At 38.9% G+C, this 16724-nt stretch overlaps 1 protein-coding gene and 1 long non-coding RNA gene across 2 annotated transcripts; one reads left to right on the forward strand and one right to left on the reverse strand.

Annotated features, from left to right (window-relative positions):
- Positions 1 to 5405: 5405 nt before the first annotated feature.
- On the reverse strand, positions 5406 to 6572 carry LOC128283876 (uncharacterized). Its single transcript, XR_008274252.1, has 2 exons — positions 6452 to 6572; positions 5406 to 5678 (listed from the first exon to the last, which is right to left on the reverse strand). It is a non-coding gene; the product is annotated as an uncharacterized LOC128283876 (long non-coding RNA).
- A 7158-nt stretch (positions 6573 to 13730) lies between these two features.
- LOC108471988 (uncharacterized) lies at positions 13731 to 14273 on the forward strand. Its single transcript, XM_017773520.1, has 2 exons — positions 13731 to 13951; positions 14072 to 14273. Exons 1-2 carry the CDS (start codon positions 13731 to 13733, stop codon positions 14271 to 14273), a joined length of 423 nt encoding a protein of 140 aa, XP_017629009.1.
- The last annotated feature ends 2451 nt before the right edge of the window (positions 14274 to 16724 follow it).

Here is a 16724-nt window from a genome sequence, read left to right on the forward strand (position 1 = left end):
GGTTCCCAAGTAGCTTCTTCTATCCCGTGTTTGAGCCATAACACTTTTACTAACGGAACCCTTTTGTTTCGCAACTCCTTCACTTCACGAGCTAGGATACGAATCGGTTCTTCTTCATAACTCATATCGGCTTGAATTTCAACCTCGATGGACTAATCACGTGCGATGGATCGATCTATAGCGTCAAGCATCGAAACATGAAAGACATCGTGAATCTTTTCGAGTTCGGGGCAAAATCGACGATATGCCACCGACCGACTCGCCGGATATCTCATATGGCCCAATGAACCTCGGGCTCAACTTGCCCTTACGGCCGAATCTAAGTATCTTTTTCCAAGGTGAAACCGTGAGAAACACTTTATCTCCCACCTGATGCTCGATGTCTTTACGCTTCAGATCCGCGTACGACTTCTCGACGATCGGAGGCTATCTTCGACTTTCACGGATTACTTTCACTTTCTGTTCAGCACCTCTAATCAAATCCACCCGAAAATTTTGCTTTCACCGAGCTCGGTCAAAACAATGGTGTACGGCATTTACGACCGTACAAAGCCTCGTAGGGTGCCATCTTAATACTTGATTGAAAGTGTTGTTGTGCGAATTCAATCAACGGCAAATACCGTTCCCATGAACCACCGAACTCGAGGATGCAACATCTCAACATATCCTCAAGTATCCGAATTATCCGCTCGGATTGACCATCGGTTTGGGGTGAAAGGCGGTGCTGAAATGCAACTTGGTACCCAAAGCTTCTTGCAACTTTTTCCAAAATCGCGAGGTAAATCTCGGATCTCTATCCGACACGATGGAAATAGGCACCCGTGCAATCTCACAACTGAGAAACGTCTGATTCGGCTAGTTTGTCCATTGAAAAGTCCGTGCGTCACGGGACAAAGTGAGCCGACTTAGTCAATCTATCTACAACGACCCAAATCGCATCCTTCTTACTCACCGACAATGGCGGTCCGGATCACGAAGTCCATTGTGACTCGATCCCATTTCCACTCGAGTATCGTGATCGGTCAAGTAATCCTGAAGGCACTTGATGTTCCGCTTTCACTTGTTGACATATTAAACACCTCGAAACAAAGTCGGAGATGTCTCGTTTCATACCATGCCACCAAAATCGACGTTTCAAATCGTTGTACATCTTCGTACTCCCCGGGTGGATCGCCATTCGGCTACAATGGGCTTCGTTCAAGATATCGAAATAAGTTCAATTCTTTGGAACACACAGACGACTTTTGAACCTCAAACAATCGTCATCATCGATCTGAAACTCCGATTCCTTGTTCGGAACACACTCGGCCCGTTTTGCAACCAACTCATCGTTGACCTTCTGAGCTTCACAAATTTGATGCATCAATAATGGTTTGGCTTTCAATTCAGCTACTAACACGTTGTCGGATCGAACAGACATGTGCACATTCATCGCTCGTAAAGCGAATAATGATTTACGACTCAAGGCACCCGCAACCACATTCGCCTTTCCCGGGTGATAGTCAATGACCAGCTCATAATCCTTTAACAACTCGAGCCAACGTCTTTGTCGCAGATTTAAGTCTCTTTGGGTCATCAAATATTTGAGACTTTTGTGATCCGAATACACATGGCACTTCTCACCAAATAAGTAATGTCGCCATATCTTTAAGGCGAATACGATGGCAGCCAATTCGAGATCATGGGTCGGATAATTTTTCTCATGTGGCTTTAATTGTCTCGACGCATAGGCCACAACTCGCCCTTCTTGCATCAATACGCAACCCAACCCAAGTAGGGATGTGTCACTATAAATGACAAACTCTTTGCCCGATTCGGGTTGCACTAGAATTGGGGCTTCAGTCAAATAAGTTTTCATTGATCGAAACCTTTCGACATTTTCCGTCCATTCAAACTTAACATCCTTTTGGAGTAGCCGTCATTTGCGTGGCTATCGTTGAGAAACCTTTACAAATCGTCGGTAATAACCTAAGCCCCAAAAAGCTCAGAACCTCAAGAATATTTCTGAGGCATCCAATTAAGTATGGCTGAAATTTTGTTCGGTCGACTCGAATACTCGATGCAAATACCACATGCCCCAAGAAGCTAACCTCTCTTATCCAGAACTCACACTTGCTGAACTTAGCATATAACCGCTTATCCCGTAAAATTTGCAGCACTAACCTCGTGTGTTCAAAGATGTTCGGTCTCATTTCTTGAATAGACCAAGATGTCATCAATGAATACGACTACGAACCGATCCAAATATGGTCCGAAGATCCGATTCATCAAATCCATAAATACCGCAGGGCATTAGTAAGCCCAAACGGCATCACTAGGAACTCGTAGTGACCATATCTCGCTCAAGGCGCCTTGGGTACGTCCAATCTCGAATTCGCAATTGATAATAGCCCGATCTCAAATCTATTTTCGAGAACACCGAGGCTCCTTCAGTTGATCGAACAAATCGTCGATCTGTGATAACGGATATTTGTTCTTTATCGTCGCTTTATTAAGTCGACGATAGTCGATCTACTGACCTCATGGTTCCATCCTTCTTTTCACAAACAACACCGGCGCACCCAAGGCGAAAAACTCAAGCGAGCAAAACCTCATCCACCAATTCTTGCAACTAAGCTTTCAATTCCTTTAATTCGTTGGTGCCATACGATACGGAGCTATCGAATTGGAGTGGTACCGGTACCAATTCGATGCCAAACTCTATTTCCGAACAGTGGTAAACCCGCAATTCTTCAGGGAAAACATCCGGGTATTCACAAACCACTGGCACTAATTCGGGTTTCTTTTCTGACTCCTTATCATCGAGCACATACACAAGGTACGCTTTGCACCCTTTTCTTACATATTTCTAGGCCAACATTACTGATATTACAGCTGGCAACCCCTTTAAGTCCGTAGACTCAACCCGAATTATCTCGTTATTCGCGCACCTCAAATCGATAGTCTTGCTTTTGCAATTTACAACCGCATCGTGCATGGTCAACCAATCCAAACCAAGAATAACGTCGAATTCATCGAACGGCAAAAGCATCAAGTCCACCGGAAAACAAGAACCTCGGAATACTAGGGACTTTTCTTGCACACTTTGTTGACAAGCACGTAATGACCCAAGGGTTTGACACCGAATTACAAACTCGAGAGACTCAATAGGCAAAGTCTTCTTTGGATGCTAAGGTTTTACATATATAAGAATGAGTAGAACCAGGTCAATCAAAGCAATCACATTAGTATCGAAAAGAGTGAAAGCACCGTAATAACATCCGGTGAGGCAAGATCCTCGGCGTGCGCGCGTATGGCATAAGTCCTAGCAGGAGCACGAGCCTCAGATCTGATGGTAGCATCTCTAGATCCTCTCTGACCGTCACTAACATTGCCCATATTTCTAGGTGGCCTACTTCGAGCAGTGGTAGCACCCGGGTTTCCACTTTGACTTACATTTTGTTCGAGCAACCTCGGGCAATCCTTGATAAAGTGGTCGGCCAATCCACACTTATAGCAGGAGCGATCACGAAACCTACAGCTCCCCGAATGCCATTTTCCACAATGCAGACACTCCGCTCTCTCTCGTCGATCATTTCCACCACTGGCGATCGAAGTGACTCGTGTGGTCACAGGGGGTCGATCGCGATCTCGTCTAGAAAAGCCCGAAGCGCCTCTAGACCGGCTCACATCATCTCGAAATCTCTTCGATGCCTGTTGAAGAGACTTTCCCGAGGACCTTTTTCGGAATTCTCCAGTTCCCACATCAACTTTTGTTTCTCCTTTCTAAGCTCTTGACTTTACAAGCTCGCTCAACAAGTACTCTGAACTCTCGTATTTCGAGAATGCCAACGAACATCCTTATATCATCATTCAGCCCATCCTCGAAGCGTTTACATAATAGCTTCATTTAAATGCATTCTCGCGTCTGGCTAAGCCTCACAAATTTTTGTTCGTAGTCGATGGCGACATAGAGCCTTGCTTAAGATCAAGAAATTCCTTCGCTTTTGGTCGATGAATCTCGATGATATACTTTTTTCGGAACTCGGTTTGAAAGAATTCCCAAGTCACTTGCTCTTTAGGCACCACAGAAGTCAGAGTACTCCACCAATAGTAGGCGGAATTGCGTAGCAAGGAGATGGTACACTTTAAGCACTCATCGGGTGTACAAGATAGCTCATCGAGCACCCGGATAGTGTTGTCCAACCAAAATTCAGCTTGCTCGGCATCGTCGCTATCCGTAGCCTTGAATTCAGTGGCCCCATGTTTACGAATTCTATCGACTAGGGGCTTACTTGACCTTATTTGGTCAGTTACCGGAGGTATTGTAGGTGCGGGGGTTACATTAGTCGGGAATGGAGGTTGTGGAACAGCGGTGTTAGTTCGAATGTATTGGTTGAACCAATCATTCATCACACTATAAAAGGCTTGCCTAACCTCATCATTCGGATTGCTGGCCATAGGTTGAGAGTTCGCCGGCGCTGTCCCTTGCGCGGGAGCAGGCGCCACACTCTCCACATCATCAGCTATTGCTCGGTTGGGATCGGGACCCATTGCTATAAACAAACACAAATTCAGATTGTCAGAAATCACCACACTATCAATTTATCACTATATGGCATGTATAGCTAGACCCCAAACATATCACGGTAGTCCTAGAATCGACTAAACCGTAGCTCTGATACCAATAAAATTGTAACACCCCGAACCCGAGACCATCGCGGTGTCGGACACGAGGGGTTAACAAGCCAAATCCACATATTGCACCCACCAATTTGACATTTCCAGACAGGCTGGAAATCTGCGTCACTGTCGCCTTAAAAATCATATCTCGAGTTTCAAAACTCGGAAACTGATTCCATAAATTTTCCCTGAATTTAGACTCATATATCCATCCATGGATTTATTTTTAGAATTTTTGGTCGGGCCAATTGGTACAGTTTATTAGTAAAAGTCACCCATGTTACAGGGATTGACTGCTCTGACCTTCGTGCGTTACAACTTGAATATCTCCCTGTACATGGCTTTAATACTGGTGCCGTTTGTTTCTAATGAAACTAGACTCAAAATGGAATCTGCACATATAAGGCATGACTTCTAATTATTTCTGGATAATTTATAGTAAATTTTTAAAGTCGCGACTGGGGACCCAGAAACCGTTCTGGCCCTGTCTCACAATAGCTTTAATATCTCTTAACATGTAACTCCTATGACTGTTTCGTTTCTTCCATATGAAAGTAGACTCATCAAGGTTCATTTACATAACTTATTCACTATTTAATACCATTCCTACAAATTTTGGTGATTTTTCAAAACCACACCACTGCTGCTGCCAGCATCTGTTTTCAAGGTAACCATTACCTATTTCATGATTTCCACGATTCAATTGGCCCTTTTTGCATACATAGCACAAAGTGTGATCACGATTAACCATTCCAATGGCTAATCTTTTCAAACAATTCCATACCCCATAATGATCATCATACAAACGATTATAGAATCATACTAAAACGATATAAGCCATTTTCGCATGGCTATCCAAGCTTACACAAAACCGAAAGGTACATGACCTTCAACAATAGGGTAGTCCTATACATGCCATTTCAAAGTTCAACCAAAATTATACCAAAATGGAGGCTTTGATAGTGTAGATGACTTCGACTTTAATGATCCCGAATCCGATCGCTAACGAGCAAAATCTATAAAACAGAGAGCCAAAGCAACGGGTAAGCATTTTTTATGCTTAGTAAGTCTCAAGCAATAAAATCAGCTTTAACTAAAGCATTACATTCACATAGCCAAATGAATCATTTCATTAATACACATTCACATAATCATACTTACTTCACACTTCATCATTATACACTTTCACAAGATATCAACCAATTCAATAGCTGAAAACTCATTAGTCGATTGAGCGAATGTTACTCAAACATATCGACTTTTCCAATGCACATATAAACATACCTTATTCTTTGGGCTTTTCGAGCATACTAATTAAATTTATTACAGCAACCAACGCTCACCTCCAGCCCAAGCTTCTTCGGAATACAACCGGATATAACCACATGCATGAATGCCTTCGGGTCTTAGCCGGATAGAACGACTTGCACAAATGCCTTCGGTATTAGCCCGGATTTAACAACTTGCACGAATGCCTTGGTCTTAGCCGGATGTAGTCACTAGCACAATTGCCTTGGTCTTAACCGGATATAATTACCAGCATAAATGTCTTGGGACTTAGCCCGGATATCATTCAATTGCTCATGCACACATATACATCAATAATCATTACACATCCATATTTCATTTTCGTTACTAAGGCTCAAACACAAACATATCACTAGCATAATCGCCTTCGGGACTTAGCCCGGGTATCATTCAAATACTCATACACACATAAATCAATAATCATTACACATCCATATTTCATTTCACATAATTCGAGTAGGGTCATTTCTTGAGGACTTACCTCGGATGTCGTCGGACGGCTTCAACGGCTATTCGACCACTTTTTCCTTCCCTTTATCGGATTTAGCTCCCCTTTGCTCTTAAGCTTAACGAATACAAGTAGAAGTATTCAATATTTTTATCAATAATGTTTACTTGTCAATCACATTCGGCATCTCATATCATCTCATTTTATTATAATTTATCATTCAACCTTTAAACCAAAACGCCATTATATGACCACATATACATACATCCATATATTTAAGCTCAAGAATTTTAATATAACATCAAGTGCTCAAATTACTCATGTGGCCGATTATACATGGTCATAATACACAAAAATCAAAAATAAATTCCAAGACTTTCACATCATATATGTACTAAGCGAATACGTTGGCCAAGTTCACATACATTCTTCAACAATTCCTTCTTTAAACAAACACATCTAAGCCTTCATTTCATATTATCAACTCCAACCATATACATTATTCAAGTATAACATTTTCATATTCGCAATAGTATTACACATAATAGCCGATTCTTCTTACTTTGTATTTATGCATCTACTTGATCATTCGTTTAGTTCAAGCACCCATACACCAAGATTCATCAAGTTTAGCATGAAACATAACCTTAATCCTCAATAACCATTATGGCCGAAAGTTCTAGTCACCCCAAAATCACAATTTCGACATGGGTCACCTAAAAAAATACTTGGTAACTAGCTCAATTTCATCTAAAATTTCAAGGATTCATATGAATTTCTCACCTTATTTATGGCTTAGAAACCAAATGGTTGCTCTCTTTTCTCCCTTAGAATCGGCCAAGAAGAATCAAGAACAAAGACTTGTTTCTTTCACCCATTTCTAATTATTCCTTAAATCATAAAGGCAACAACCATTTCCCTAAACATCTTCCATGGCGAACACTTGTATTACTACCACCTTCAAAATTTTTGACATGGGCAAGTAAAGGACTTAGTAACTAGCTTCATATATGCAAAGATTTCAAAGACTAACATGGATTCCATACCTTAGTTCAAGCTCAAGTGACCGAATGCTAACTCTTCCTTTTCTTCTTGAAGGATCGGCTAAGCTAGGAGGAAGATGAACCAAACTTTTTTTTCTTTGCTCAATACACAGAATGGGGAGGGGCAACCACACATACCCATTTTTTTTTCTTTTCTTCCTACTAACACCAATATAATAACCATTCTAACATCAACCATTAGCAAAACATGTTGGAAACATGTTCCCTTTGTCCATAATTTGTCATGGCCGGCCACTAACCTTAGGAAATGGGATAATTGACATGCAACTCCATTTATTTCACTTCATGCATTATTAGGCCACTTAAAAATTCACCTATCACATTTTCAAGTCCTAACACATGGGTCCTTTCTTATAAATTAGCACCTAATTAATAAAAATCAAGACACGAAATATTTACGCATACAAATTCCACATACAATAAGCACAGAATATAATACCTAATTATTCTTGTGACTCGGTTTTGTGGTCCCGAAACCACTCTCCGACTAGGGTCACATTAGGGGTGTCACATGGAGGGACTCGGCGGTGGCCAACTAGCATAAAAAGTTTAGACTTAGTCTTTATGTAATTTTTAATGTATTGACTTTAAATTATTTTCTATTTGATTTGGGTTGTAACAAGGTCTTTCCTCTGGCTAATATATCAAATTAGGATTATTATCATTTATTTTATGCTTTATATTTATTAGAAGTAGAATGTGGTTTCCTAAACCATAACTGTTTTTAAATACTACGTCTCCGCAACTCAATTTTTAAATGACGAGTTTTCATAAAATCATATGTTCTAATTAAAGCTTCCGCAACTGAAAAGAGATTTTACAAAGTAATTAAGGCTTTTCGTTTTAAGAAAGTGTTTCCAATGAAAACAAGGTTTTCTTTAAAACACTTTAATGTGATGCGCCAGATTCGGCCATAACATCTGGGCCGAGTTTGGGGTGTTACATTTAATGGTATCAGAGCTCAGTTTTAAAACTCAGGCTGTGAAATGGGCTTGGTTTTTGGGCTGTTAAAATTGTTTTGAAATATTCTATTGTGTGGCACACCGGGTCTTCGACGTCGAGCCAAGTAAATTCTCTTACTACTGAATTATGTTGAACTGATATACTGCAATATGTTTTAAGATATTGATTGTTTATATTCAGTAGGATTTCCTTAGATATCAGATTGTATTAAAACATTTGAATCTGAATTTGATACTTATTTTGTGTATGTTGAGAATGTTTGCGATAGGAGGATGTTTTGAATATGTATTAAAATTAATAGGATCAGAGTGCGCAGCGGTAGCGTAATGGGATAGTTGATACACGACTACTCTGTTATTTAGAAATTTCGGGAACGAATTTTTTTTTAGGAAGGGTGAATTGTAACACCCTGATTTTGGGCCTAGAAGTAATGGGCCTTGAGTTTGGGATCGGTTAGAAGGCCACTTGAGTAAAAGAAAGGTGTTTAAATATTTTATAATTATGTGTTTAGTTTAATTGTTAAATTATTTAGGAAGGGTTGGTAGCATGGAAAAAGTCCTAGTTCGATCCAGGGCTTTAGCAAAATTTTACATTTTTTTCTAAAGAACCCTGAGCATTAGGTGAAAGCCTTATTAATAAGGCCTGCTAAAATTTGACACAAGGAAGCTTGTGGCCTAGTGGCAAAAGGTGTGGGTAGTAAGCAGGAGGTCCAGGGTTCAAGTCTTGGCCTTGGCAAAAAAAAATTTATTGCACATAAGATTAGTAGGGAAGCTAGCGTTTAGGCTTTATAAATATGTTAAGTGGGAATTCAACACAAGGATGCACTTAGCCCAGTGGCATGATGGTGTTAGGAGTAAGGGGAGGTGCTGGGTTCAAGTCGCAGCATGAGCAAAAGTTGTGGGTCTTATTTTTAGACAACTTGGAGGTTTGGGGAGGAGAAATGACATAAAAGAGCTTGTGGCTTGGTGGCAAGGGGCGAATAGCGCAGCCAAGAGATTAGGGGTTCGGATTTGAATGGTAGCAAATATTTTTAGTATAACCAGGTTACGGGTTTATAGGCCTTAAAAATAGTTAGGGATAGAATATTGCACAAGAGCGCTTGCGGTGCAGTGGCGTGAAGCATGCTATGGTTATGAGAGGCAGCAGGTTCGAATCTCAGGGTTGGCGAAATTTAAATTTTTATTCTTCAAGAAACTGAGGCTTAGGCTTATAAGCCTTATAATTAATTGTGACCGAATGGTTGCGTAAGAAAGGATGCGATGCAGTGGCAAGCAGCGTGTGGGGAGGTAGAGTAACCTTGAGGTTTGTAGTTCGAGTGGAGGTGCGCACAAAAGGGAGAATTTAATTTTGCTACTAAAGTGATGTACGGTGGAAGCAATTTGAATGCAATTCAAATTGGAATTTTTGGTTAAAATCAAGGGGATTAGGATGAGGATTAAGGGTGATATGATGGTGATAAAATTGGAAAATTTGAAGGGAAATTATCTTGATGAGTTTAAGTCGATTGAGGAGTGTAGGTGTATTATTTATTTATTTATTTATTTTAGTATAAATATGTGTGTCGTACGAGCGAGTAAGGGCATTTGTTGTTTTTATGTTCTTCATTTGCATATCATCTCCTCTTTTCTTTAAGCCAAATTCTTGATCTTTTCCTCCCTATTTTAATCGAATCAATCTCTTCCCTCTTCAACTTAGCCGATTGTTTTTTTTCATTTAAAAGCTGATTCATACACTTTGGGGGTTTGATTTCTTGTTGGCAAGCAATCTCGCAATCGGTAAGTGAATTAGATCTTCTTCGGCTTTTGTTAAATATTTCAAAGTTCTTTCGTTTCTACACTCTTAAAAGCCGATTCTTCTTTATTCTTTCAAAAACTTTCGTTAACCTACAGTTTCTCCATTTATTTCTCTTTTTCCTTCTCATTCAAAAGTGTGATCGCTGATGGAAAACAGGGGGTTCTAGCAGAGAGGTTGGGATAGAGGCACCCAAGTTTAAGCGACGTAAGGTGTCAGCCGTTAGGGACTTTCTGCCTGGATGTGGAAGGGGGACTACGTCAGATTTCGAGTTACATAGGTAGATCGCAGTCGATCAATCTAGTCAAGGTAAGTATAGGTGGTTCTTCGGTAAGTAGTGAATTTATTTTGAATTAATGGAATGTGACTAATGGAATATAACGTTGAATATAGGTTCGGGCGATTATGAACACTTAGTACTGCAGGTGATAAAGTGTGTACTTCTACCCTATGATAATTTGATATAAAGCCAAAGGTGTGTTCACACACTGCACACACAAGTAGATCGGCAAAAGCCGAAATGCCGAAAAGCCAAAATGTCAAAAAGCCGAAAGTTTGACTATGATAGTCTTGCAAGTGCGCGAACACTCGTGAGATGGAAACTGATAGGTTATCTGAGGCCCCATGAACGATTCCATGGGCTTGGGCTGTGAATTGGCCAACCGGGCCAGAGTAGGTTTAATGGGCTTGATGGGCTGTTTGGCCCATAATAGGCAAAAATTGATAATTGATGCTATGTGATGAAAAATCGTATGTGAGTATGACTATAAATGTGAATTGGGCTTGATGGGCCATATAAACGTGATTTGGGCCTAATAGGCCATATAAATGTGATTGGGCCTAGTGGGCCATATACAAGTATGTGAACTTGACTGGGCTTTGTAAGGTGTTTTGGGCCTAGTATATGATGACTACATAAAACTTAATTAATATATTGTGATCGTGGACAAGTCATAGGGTTAAGGTGTGGCAACGAGTATACACATGTCTAGGATTGGATTTGGGGAGAGTTTGGCACTTAAGTGGTCTTAATGACTCACCTCCTCTTCTCTGGAATCTTACCTGGTGCATAGTATTCATTCATCTTAGCTCACGAGATTTGTGAACGGGCCAAGGTAAGTGAAAACCGTAATAAAATGAAAAATTATTGAAATGCCCTTAAGGGCAAAAATGATCGAAATACCCCTGGTGCTAAATGTAAGTTTTATGGATGTGACATGCATATCTGCTGCATACATATGATATTCTGCTTAGGTTGCATATAGGTTGGGTATTATGGAACGGAGGAAGTATATGAGGATCCCATGGTTGCTTGGCAATCGTGGATCCACTGACAGCTTTTAAGCCCAATGTGTAAATGAAGGTAGTTCCGCAACCGGGCTACCATGGATGTGTATCGGTTGGGTGGGTCGATATTTATATCCCCGCATAATGTGTCAGGGACGGAGCTGGTGTGTAGTGGATGGATTATCGGGATGGGATTGCACTGCATTGCATTTCATGTATGATATTGTTGTGATATTATTACGATGTGGGCTTTGGCCCAACCGAGGCTAATTTGGGCTAAGGCCCAGAGACCACCGTTATTGAATTGGGCTCTGGCCCAAAATGACTAACGATTACTTTATACTCATTGAGGGTTGTACACACTGAGTTTTCGAAACTCTCCCCCCTCCTTCTAAACTTTTTAGGTGATCTTCAGTAGGAGGTTCGACGGATGGAGGGACTCGGAGGTGGCCAACTAGCATAAAAAGTTTAGACTTAGTCTTTATGTAATTTTTAATATATTGACTTTAAATTATTTCTATTTGATTTGGGTTGTAACAAGGTCTTTCCTTTGGCTAATATTTCAAATTGGGATAATTATCATTTTTTTATGCTTTATATTTATTAGAAGTAGAACGTGGTTTCCTAAACCATAACTGTTTTTAAATATTACGTTTCCGCAACTCAATTTTTAAATGAAGAGTTTTCATAAAATCCTATGTTCTAAATAAAGTTTCCGCAACTGAAAAGAGATTTTACAAAGTAATTAAGGTTTTTCGTTTGAAGGAAGTGTTTCCAATGAAAACAAGGTTTTTGCTAAAACACTTCAATGTGACTCGCCAGATTCGGCCATAACGTCTGGGCCGGGTTTGGGGTGTTACAAGTTTTGAACAAAGCACATGTATTGACACAACCAGAGTTTGGTAAGGGGTATGTTGTTTTTAGTGATGCTTCCTACACGGGATTGGGTTGTGTGTTGGTGCAGGAGAGAAAGATAGTTGCTTATGCGTTGAGGTAGTTGAGGCCGTATGGGTGTAACTATCCGACCCATGATCTGGAATTGACAACTGTAGTCTTTGCACTCAAGATTTGGTGTCGTTACCTTTATGGTGAGAGGTGTGTGACTTATACCAATCAAAAGATTCTTAAATATCCCCTTAACTAGAAGGAGCTGAACTTGAGATAGAGGCGTTGGATTGAGCTGCTGAAGGACTACGATTGTGTGATTAAATATCATCGAGGAAAGTCGAATGTTGTTGCTAATGCCTTGAGTAGGAAGTCTTTAGTTGACTTGAAGGTGATGTTCACAAAGTTGTCAGTTTCTGAGGATGGTGGTTTGTTGGCTGAGCTTTAGGTGAAGCCAACCCTTGCATAGTAAACTCAAGAGAGACAGTCGTTCGACGAGATTTTGGCACTTCGTATCTATCAAGTTGAATTGGGTGTTCTTGGATATTTTGGTCTTAAAGCTGAAGGTTTCCTTTGTTCCAAAGGTCGGATGTGTGTTCCATGGATAAGGATTTAAGACATATGATCCTTATTGAGGCTCATAGTAGTTTATATGCTATGTATCCTGGTAGGAACAAGATGTTTTAGGATCTTCGAGTTTTGTATTAGTGGCCTGGGTTGAAGGACGTAGCTGATTTTGTTTGTAGATGTTTAACTTGGCAGAGGATTAAAGCTAAGCATCAACATCTGTCTAGGTTGCTTCAGCCGATCAAGAATCCAGAGTGGAAATGGGAGCAGATCACGATGGATTTTGTTTTAGGTTTACCGTTAACTCCATCTTGGAAGGACTTAGTTTGGGTCATAGTGGATTGATTTACGAAGTGTATGCATTTCTTGCCTTTCCGTATGACTTACAGTTTTAAGCAGTTAGTTGAGCTTTATGTCAAGGAGATTGTCAGATTACATAGAATTCTAGTTTCTATCATATCAGACAGAGATCCACGGTTTATGTCAAGGTCCTAGAAGACGTTAATGAGGCTTTGGGTTTGAAGCTTCAATTCTGTACAACGTATCATCCATAGTCAGATGTTAATCTGAAAGGGTGATCTAGATTCTCGAGGATATGCTTCAGAGTTGTGCTATTGATTTTGGTGGCAATTGGGATCGACATTTGTCATTGGCTTAGTTCGCGTACAACAATAGTTACCAGAGGAGTATTAAGATGGCTCCATTTGAGGTACTTTTATGGTAGGAAGCGTAGGACTCCACTATGTTGATTTGATATGGAGGACAAGAGGAATTTGGTTCTAGATTTGGTTTGTGAAATTAAGGACAAGGCAAAACTTATTTGTGAGCGGTTGAAGGTAGCTTCAGATAAGAAAAAATCTTATGCTGACTTGAGGCGTCGAGATATCGAATATCAGGTTGGTGATATGTTGTTTTTGAAAGTCTCACCTTGGAAGAAGGTTTTGAGCTTCGGGCAGAAGGGTAAGCTTAGTCTGAGGTTCAATGGGCCTTACGATGTGATTGAGCGGATTGGACCGGTTGCTTATCATCTTCTGTCGCCACCTAAGCTTGAGCGCATTCACAATGTCTTATGTGTTTCCATGCTTTAAAAGTATAGATCAGATCCTTCTCATGTTGTTCCTGTTGAAGAGATTGAAGTTCGATCTGATCTTTTGTATGAGAAGGAACCGGTTGCGATCTTTGACCGTAAGGTCAAGGTGCTACGCAACAAGACCCATAAGACTAAGGAAGCCACTTGGGAGTCAGAAGATATCCTAAGGCCTCAGTATATGTATTTGTTCGATATAGGTAAACTTTGAGGATGAAATTTCTTTTAAGAGGGGGAGAGTTGTAATGCCTTGAAAATAGGTCTAGTAGTTTCGGGTAAGTTTACCAGTTTTCAAGTGAAAATTAGGAGTTAATCGAGTTTATTAGTGATTTTTTTAAAATTTAGTTAGCTTAATTTCATTTAAGAATTGGTAAATAATATTCCAAAAAATAAAAAACCTTCTAGGAAAATTAATTTTATGGTTTCAAATAACTTTTTCGGTAAAATAAATATTTTAGGTCTAATTAGAATTGAAAAATAAATTAAAATGGGGGTTTAATTGAGAGAATTTAAAATATTAACTAAATAGGACCATTTTGCAAAACAAAGGAAATGTAAGAGTGGTTTTATAGCAAAGTATCCTTATTTTCAAAATTTTGGAGGGAAATGAATATTTTGTAAAATAAGGGAAATGTGGGAGTGGCTTGATGGCAATTTCCCTGATTTTTGAAAATGAGGTGCGGTTTTCAGTTTTAAAAACACTTTGGACACCATTTTCACCCAAATTAAGAGCTTTTTCTCTCTCTCTATTTTTTTTTGCTTATTTTCATAGACCACATATCAGAGAATAAATCTAAACTTTTACTCTCTCAAAATTATCTCCAAAATCCCCATAAAATTTTTCCAAAGTTGAGTAAAAGTCATCCAAAATTTCTTTAAGGATCTTGATTCAATCTTCTAAATAGGTGATTTGAGATCAATTGAAGGCAATTCTCAACTCTAAATTCATTTTAAAGTTGTTTTCAATCATTATTTTCTATTTAAATTGATTAAAATGGATTTTCAAGTTTTGATTTCTTCTTTCTTGAGCATGGAACTCAACAATGGTGAATCCATGATTTTTGAGTTGGAATCCAAGTTTTAATGGATGCCTAAGCTCAAAATATGTTTATTAAGAGGTTTTTAATTGTAAAATAAGATATCAAACTTGTTTCATTGATCAATTCTGATAAATTCATTTTTAATCAAGAAGATGTGTTGATTTTCTGGAAAATTTTAAAACGATTTAACAGATGAAATTAACACTTAGGTTCTATGTTTATGGACTAGGAATGAAGTTTAGATGTGGTTTGTGGTGCTGTGAAGGTTGTTTAGTTGATGAATTTTATATTTCGGCTTAATTGTGTAATTTTAGTAAGGTAGATTAGAGAAACAATTTAGATCCATATAGTTTATGAAATTTTGACTTTCTTGATGTTAATGTTAGTTTGTAATGCATATTTTTTCTCTGTTAAAGCTTCATACTGAGATGAGGATGATGCTAACCAGATTTGAAGCTCAAACTTACCTACTTGAACACATTTTTGTTTGCAAAACAAAGTGTGGAGGTGAGTGATTTTAAAGGCTATTGGTAAATTTACCTGGTTATTTGTTAAATTGAAGTTTTAAATAGTGTTTTAATGACTTAATCGCATCTTATTTGGTTGGATTTGTAAAAATTAATTTTATTTTACAATAGCATTATTGCAATTGGCTTTTGGAAAATTGTGTGTTAAGCTTTTGGCATGATTAATTTGGATTGAGTGGATTGTTAATTGGAGCATGAGTTATTGAAATTTTTAGCACTTGATGTTGGTATTATGATTCGTTTAAGACTCATGGAAAAAGACATTTTTTGTGCTTAATTATATTGATGTTGAAGTTGTTAAGCTACATGCTTTTCATGGCATTTTTACATCTCAAATTAGGTGCTTAAACATCAGATTTTATGCCTTGTATGTATGATTAAATTGGAAACATTGCATGGTGGATCCATTGGATATAGTTGGCATGCCATAGGCTTTAGTTGGCATGCCATAGGATTTGTAAGTACTCACCATTATATGCGCTATTTGTGGGCTTGTGTCTCCATTTAATGGGACTGTAAGGAGATATAAGGGAGAAAGTGGCTTTAGCCCGCTCAATCCGAGACTGTTTCTGATATGTAGGAGTTTGAAGATCTGGTTTTCCAATGTATGATCACACGTTTAAATATTTCCATGAATGTATTATGCCAATATAAGTGTATGTTTCTATGTTACATTATGATTTCATATGCCATATTAAATTGGAATTTTATTCATGGAATATCATATGGCATTATGATTATAATATGTGATATTGTGACTGAAATTTTAATGCTTAAATTGCCTAGATTTATGCATGAATTGGGTGCGATTTACTTATTGTTTTTATGATCATTCATTAAGCTTTTTAAGCTTACACCCTTACACCTTTGTGTAGAGACTTTTTTGGCTTGAGGAGTTGAAAAGCGAGCTCATGGCCAGTCCAAGATTAAGGCTCGGTAGTAGCTTAAGGATTCTTCTTTAGAAACAATAAGGGGCATTGTGGCACTTATTAGGACTAGATTTAATTCAATTGTAATAGACATTGGACATTTATTTGGACATTTATTTTGGTGATGTGATAATTACTTTAATGCTTGACTTTTATGCTTAATTGT

This window comes from Gossypium arboreum, chromosome 11, assembly GCF_025698485.1.
Source record: "Gossypium arboreum isolate Shixiya-1 chromosome 11, ASM2569848v2, whole genome shotgun sequence".
Classification (NCBI taxonomy): Eukaryota; Viridiplantae; Streptophyta; class Magnoliopsida; order Malvales; family Malvaceae; genus Gossypium; species Gossypium arboreum.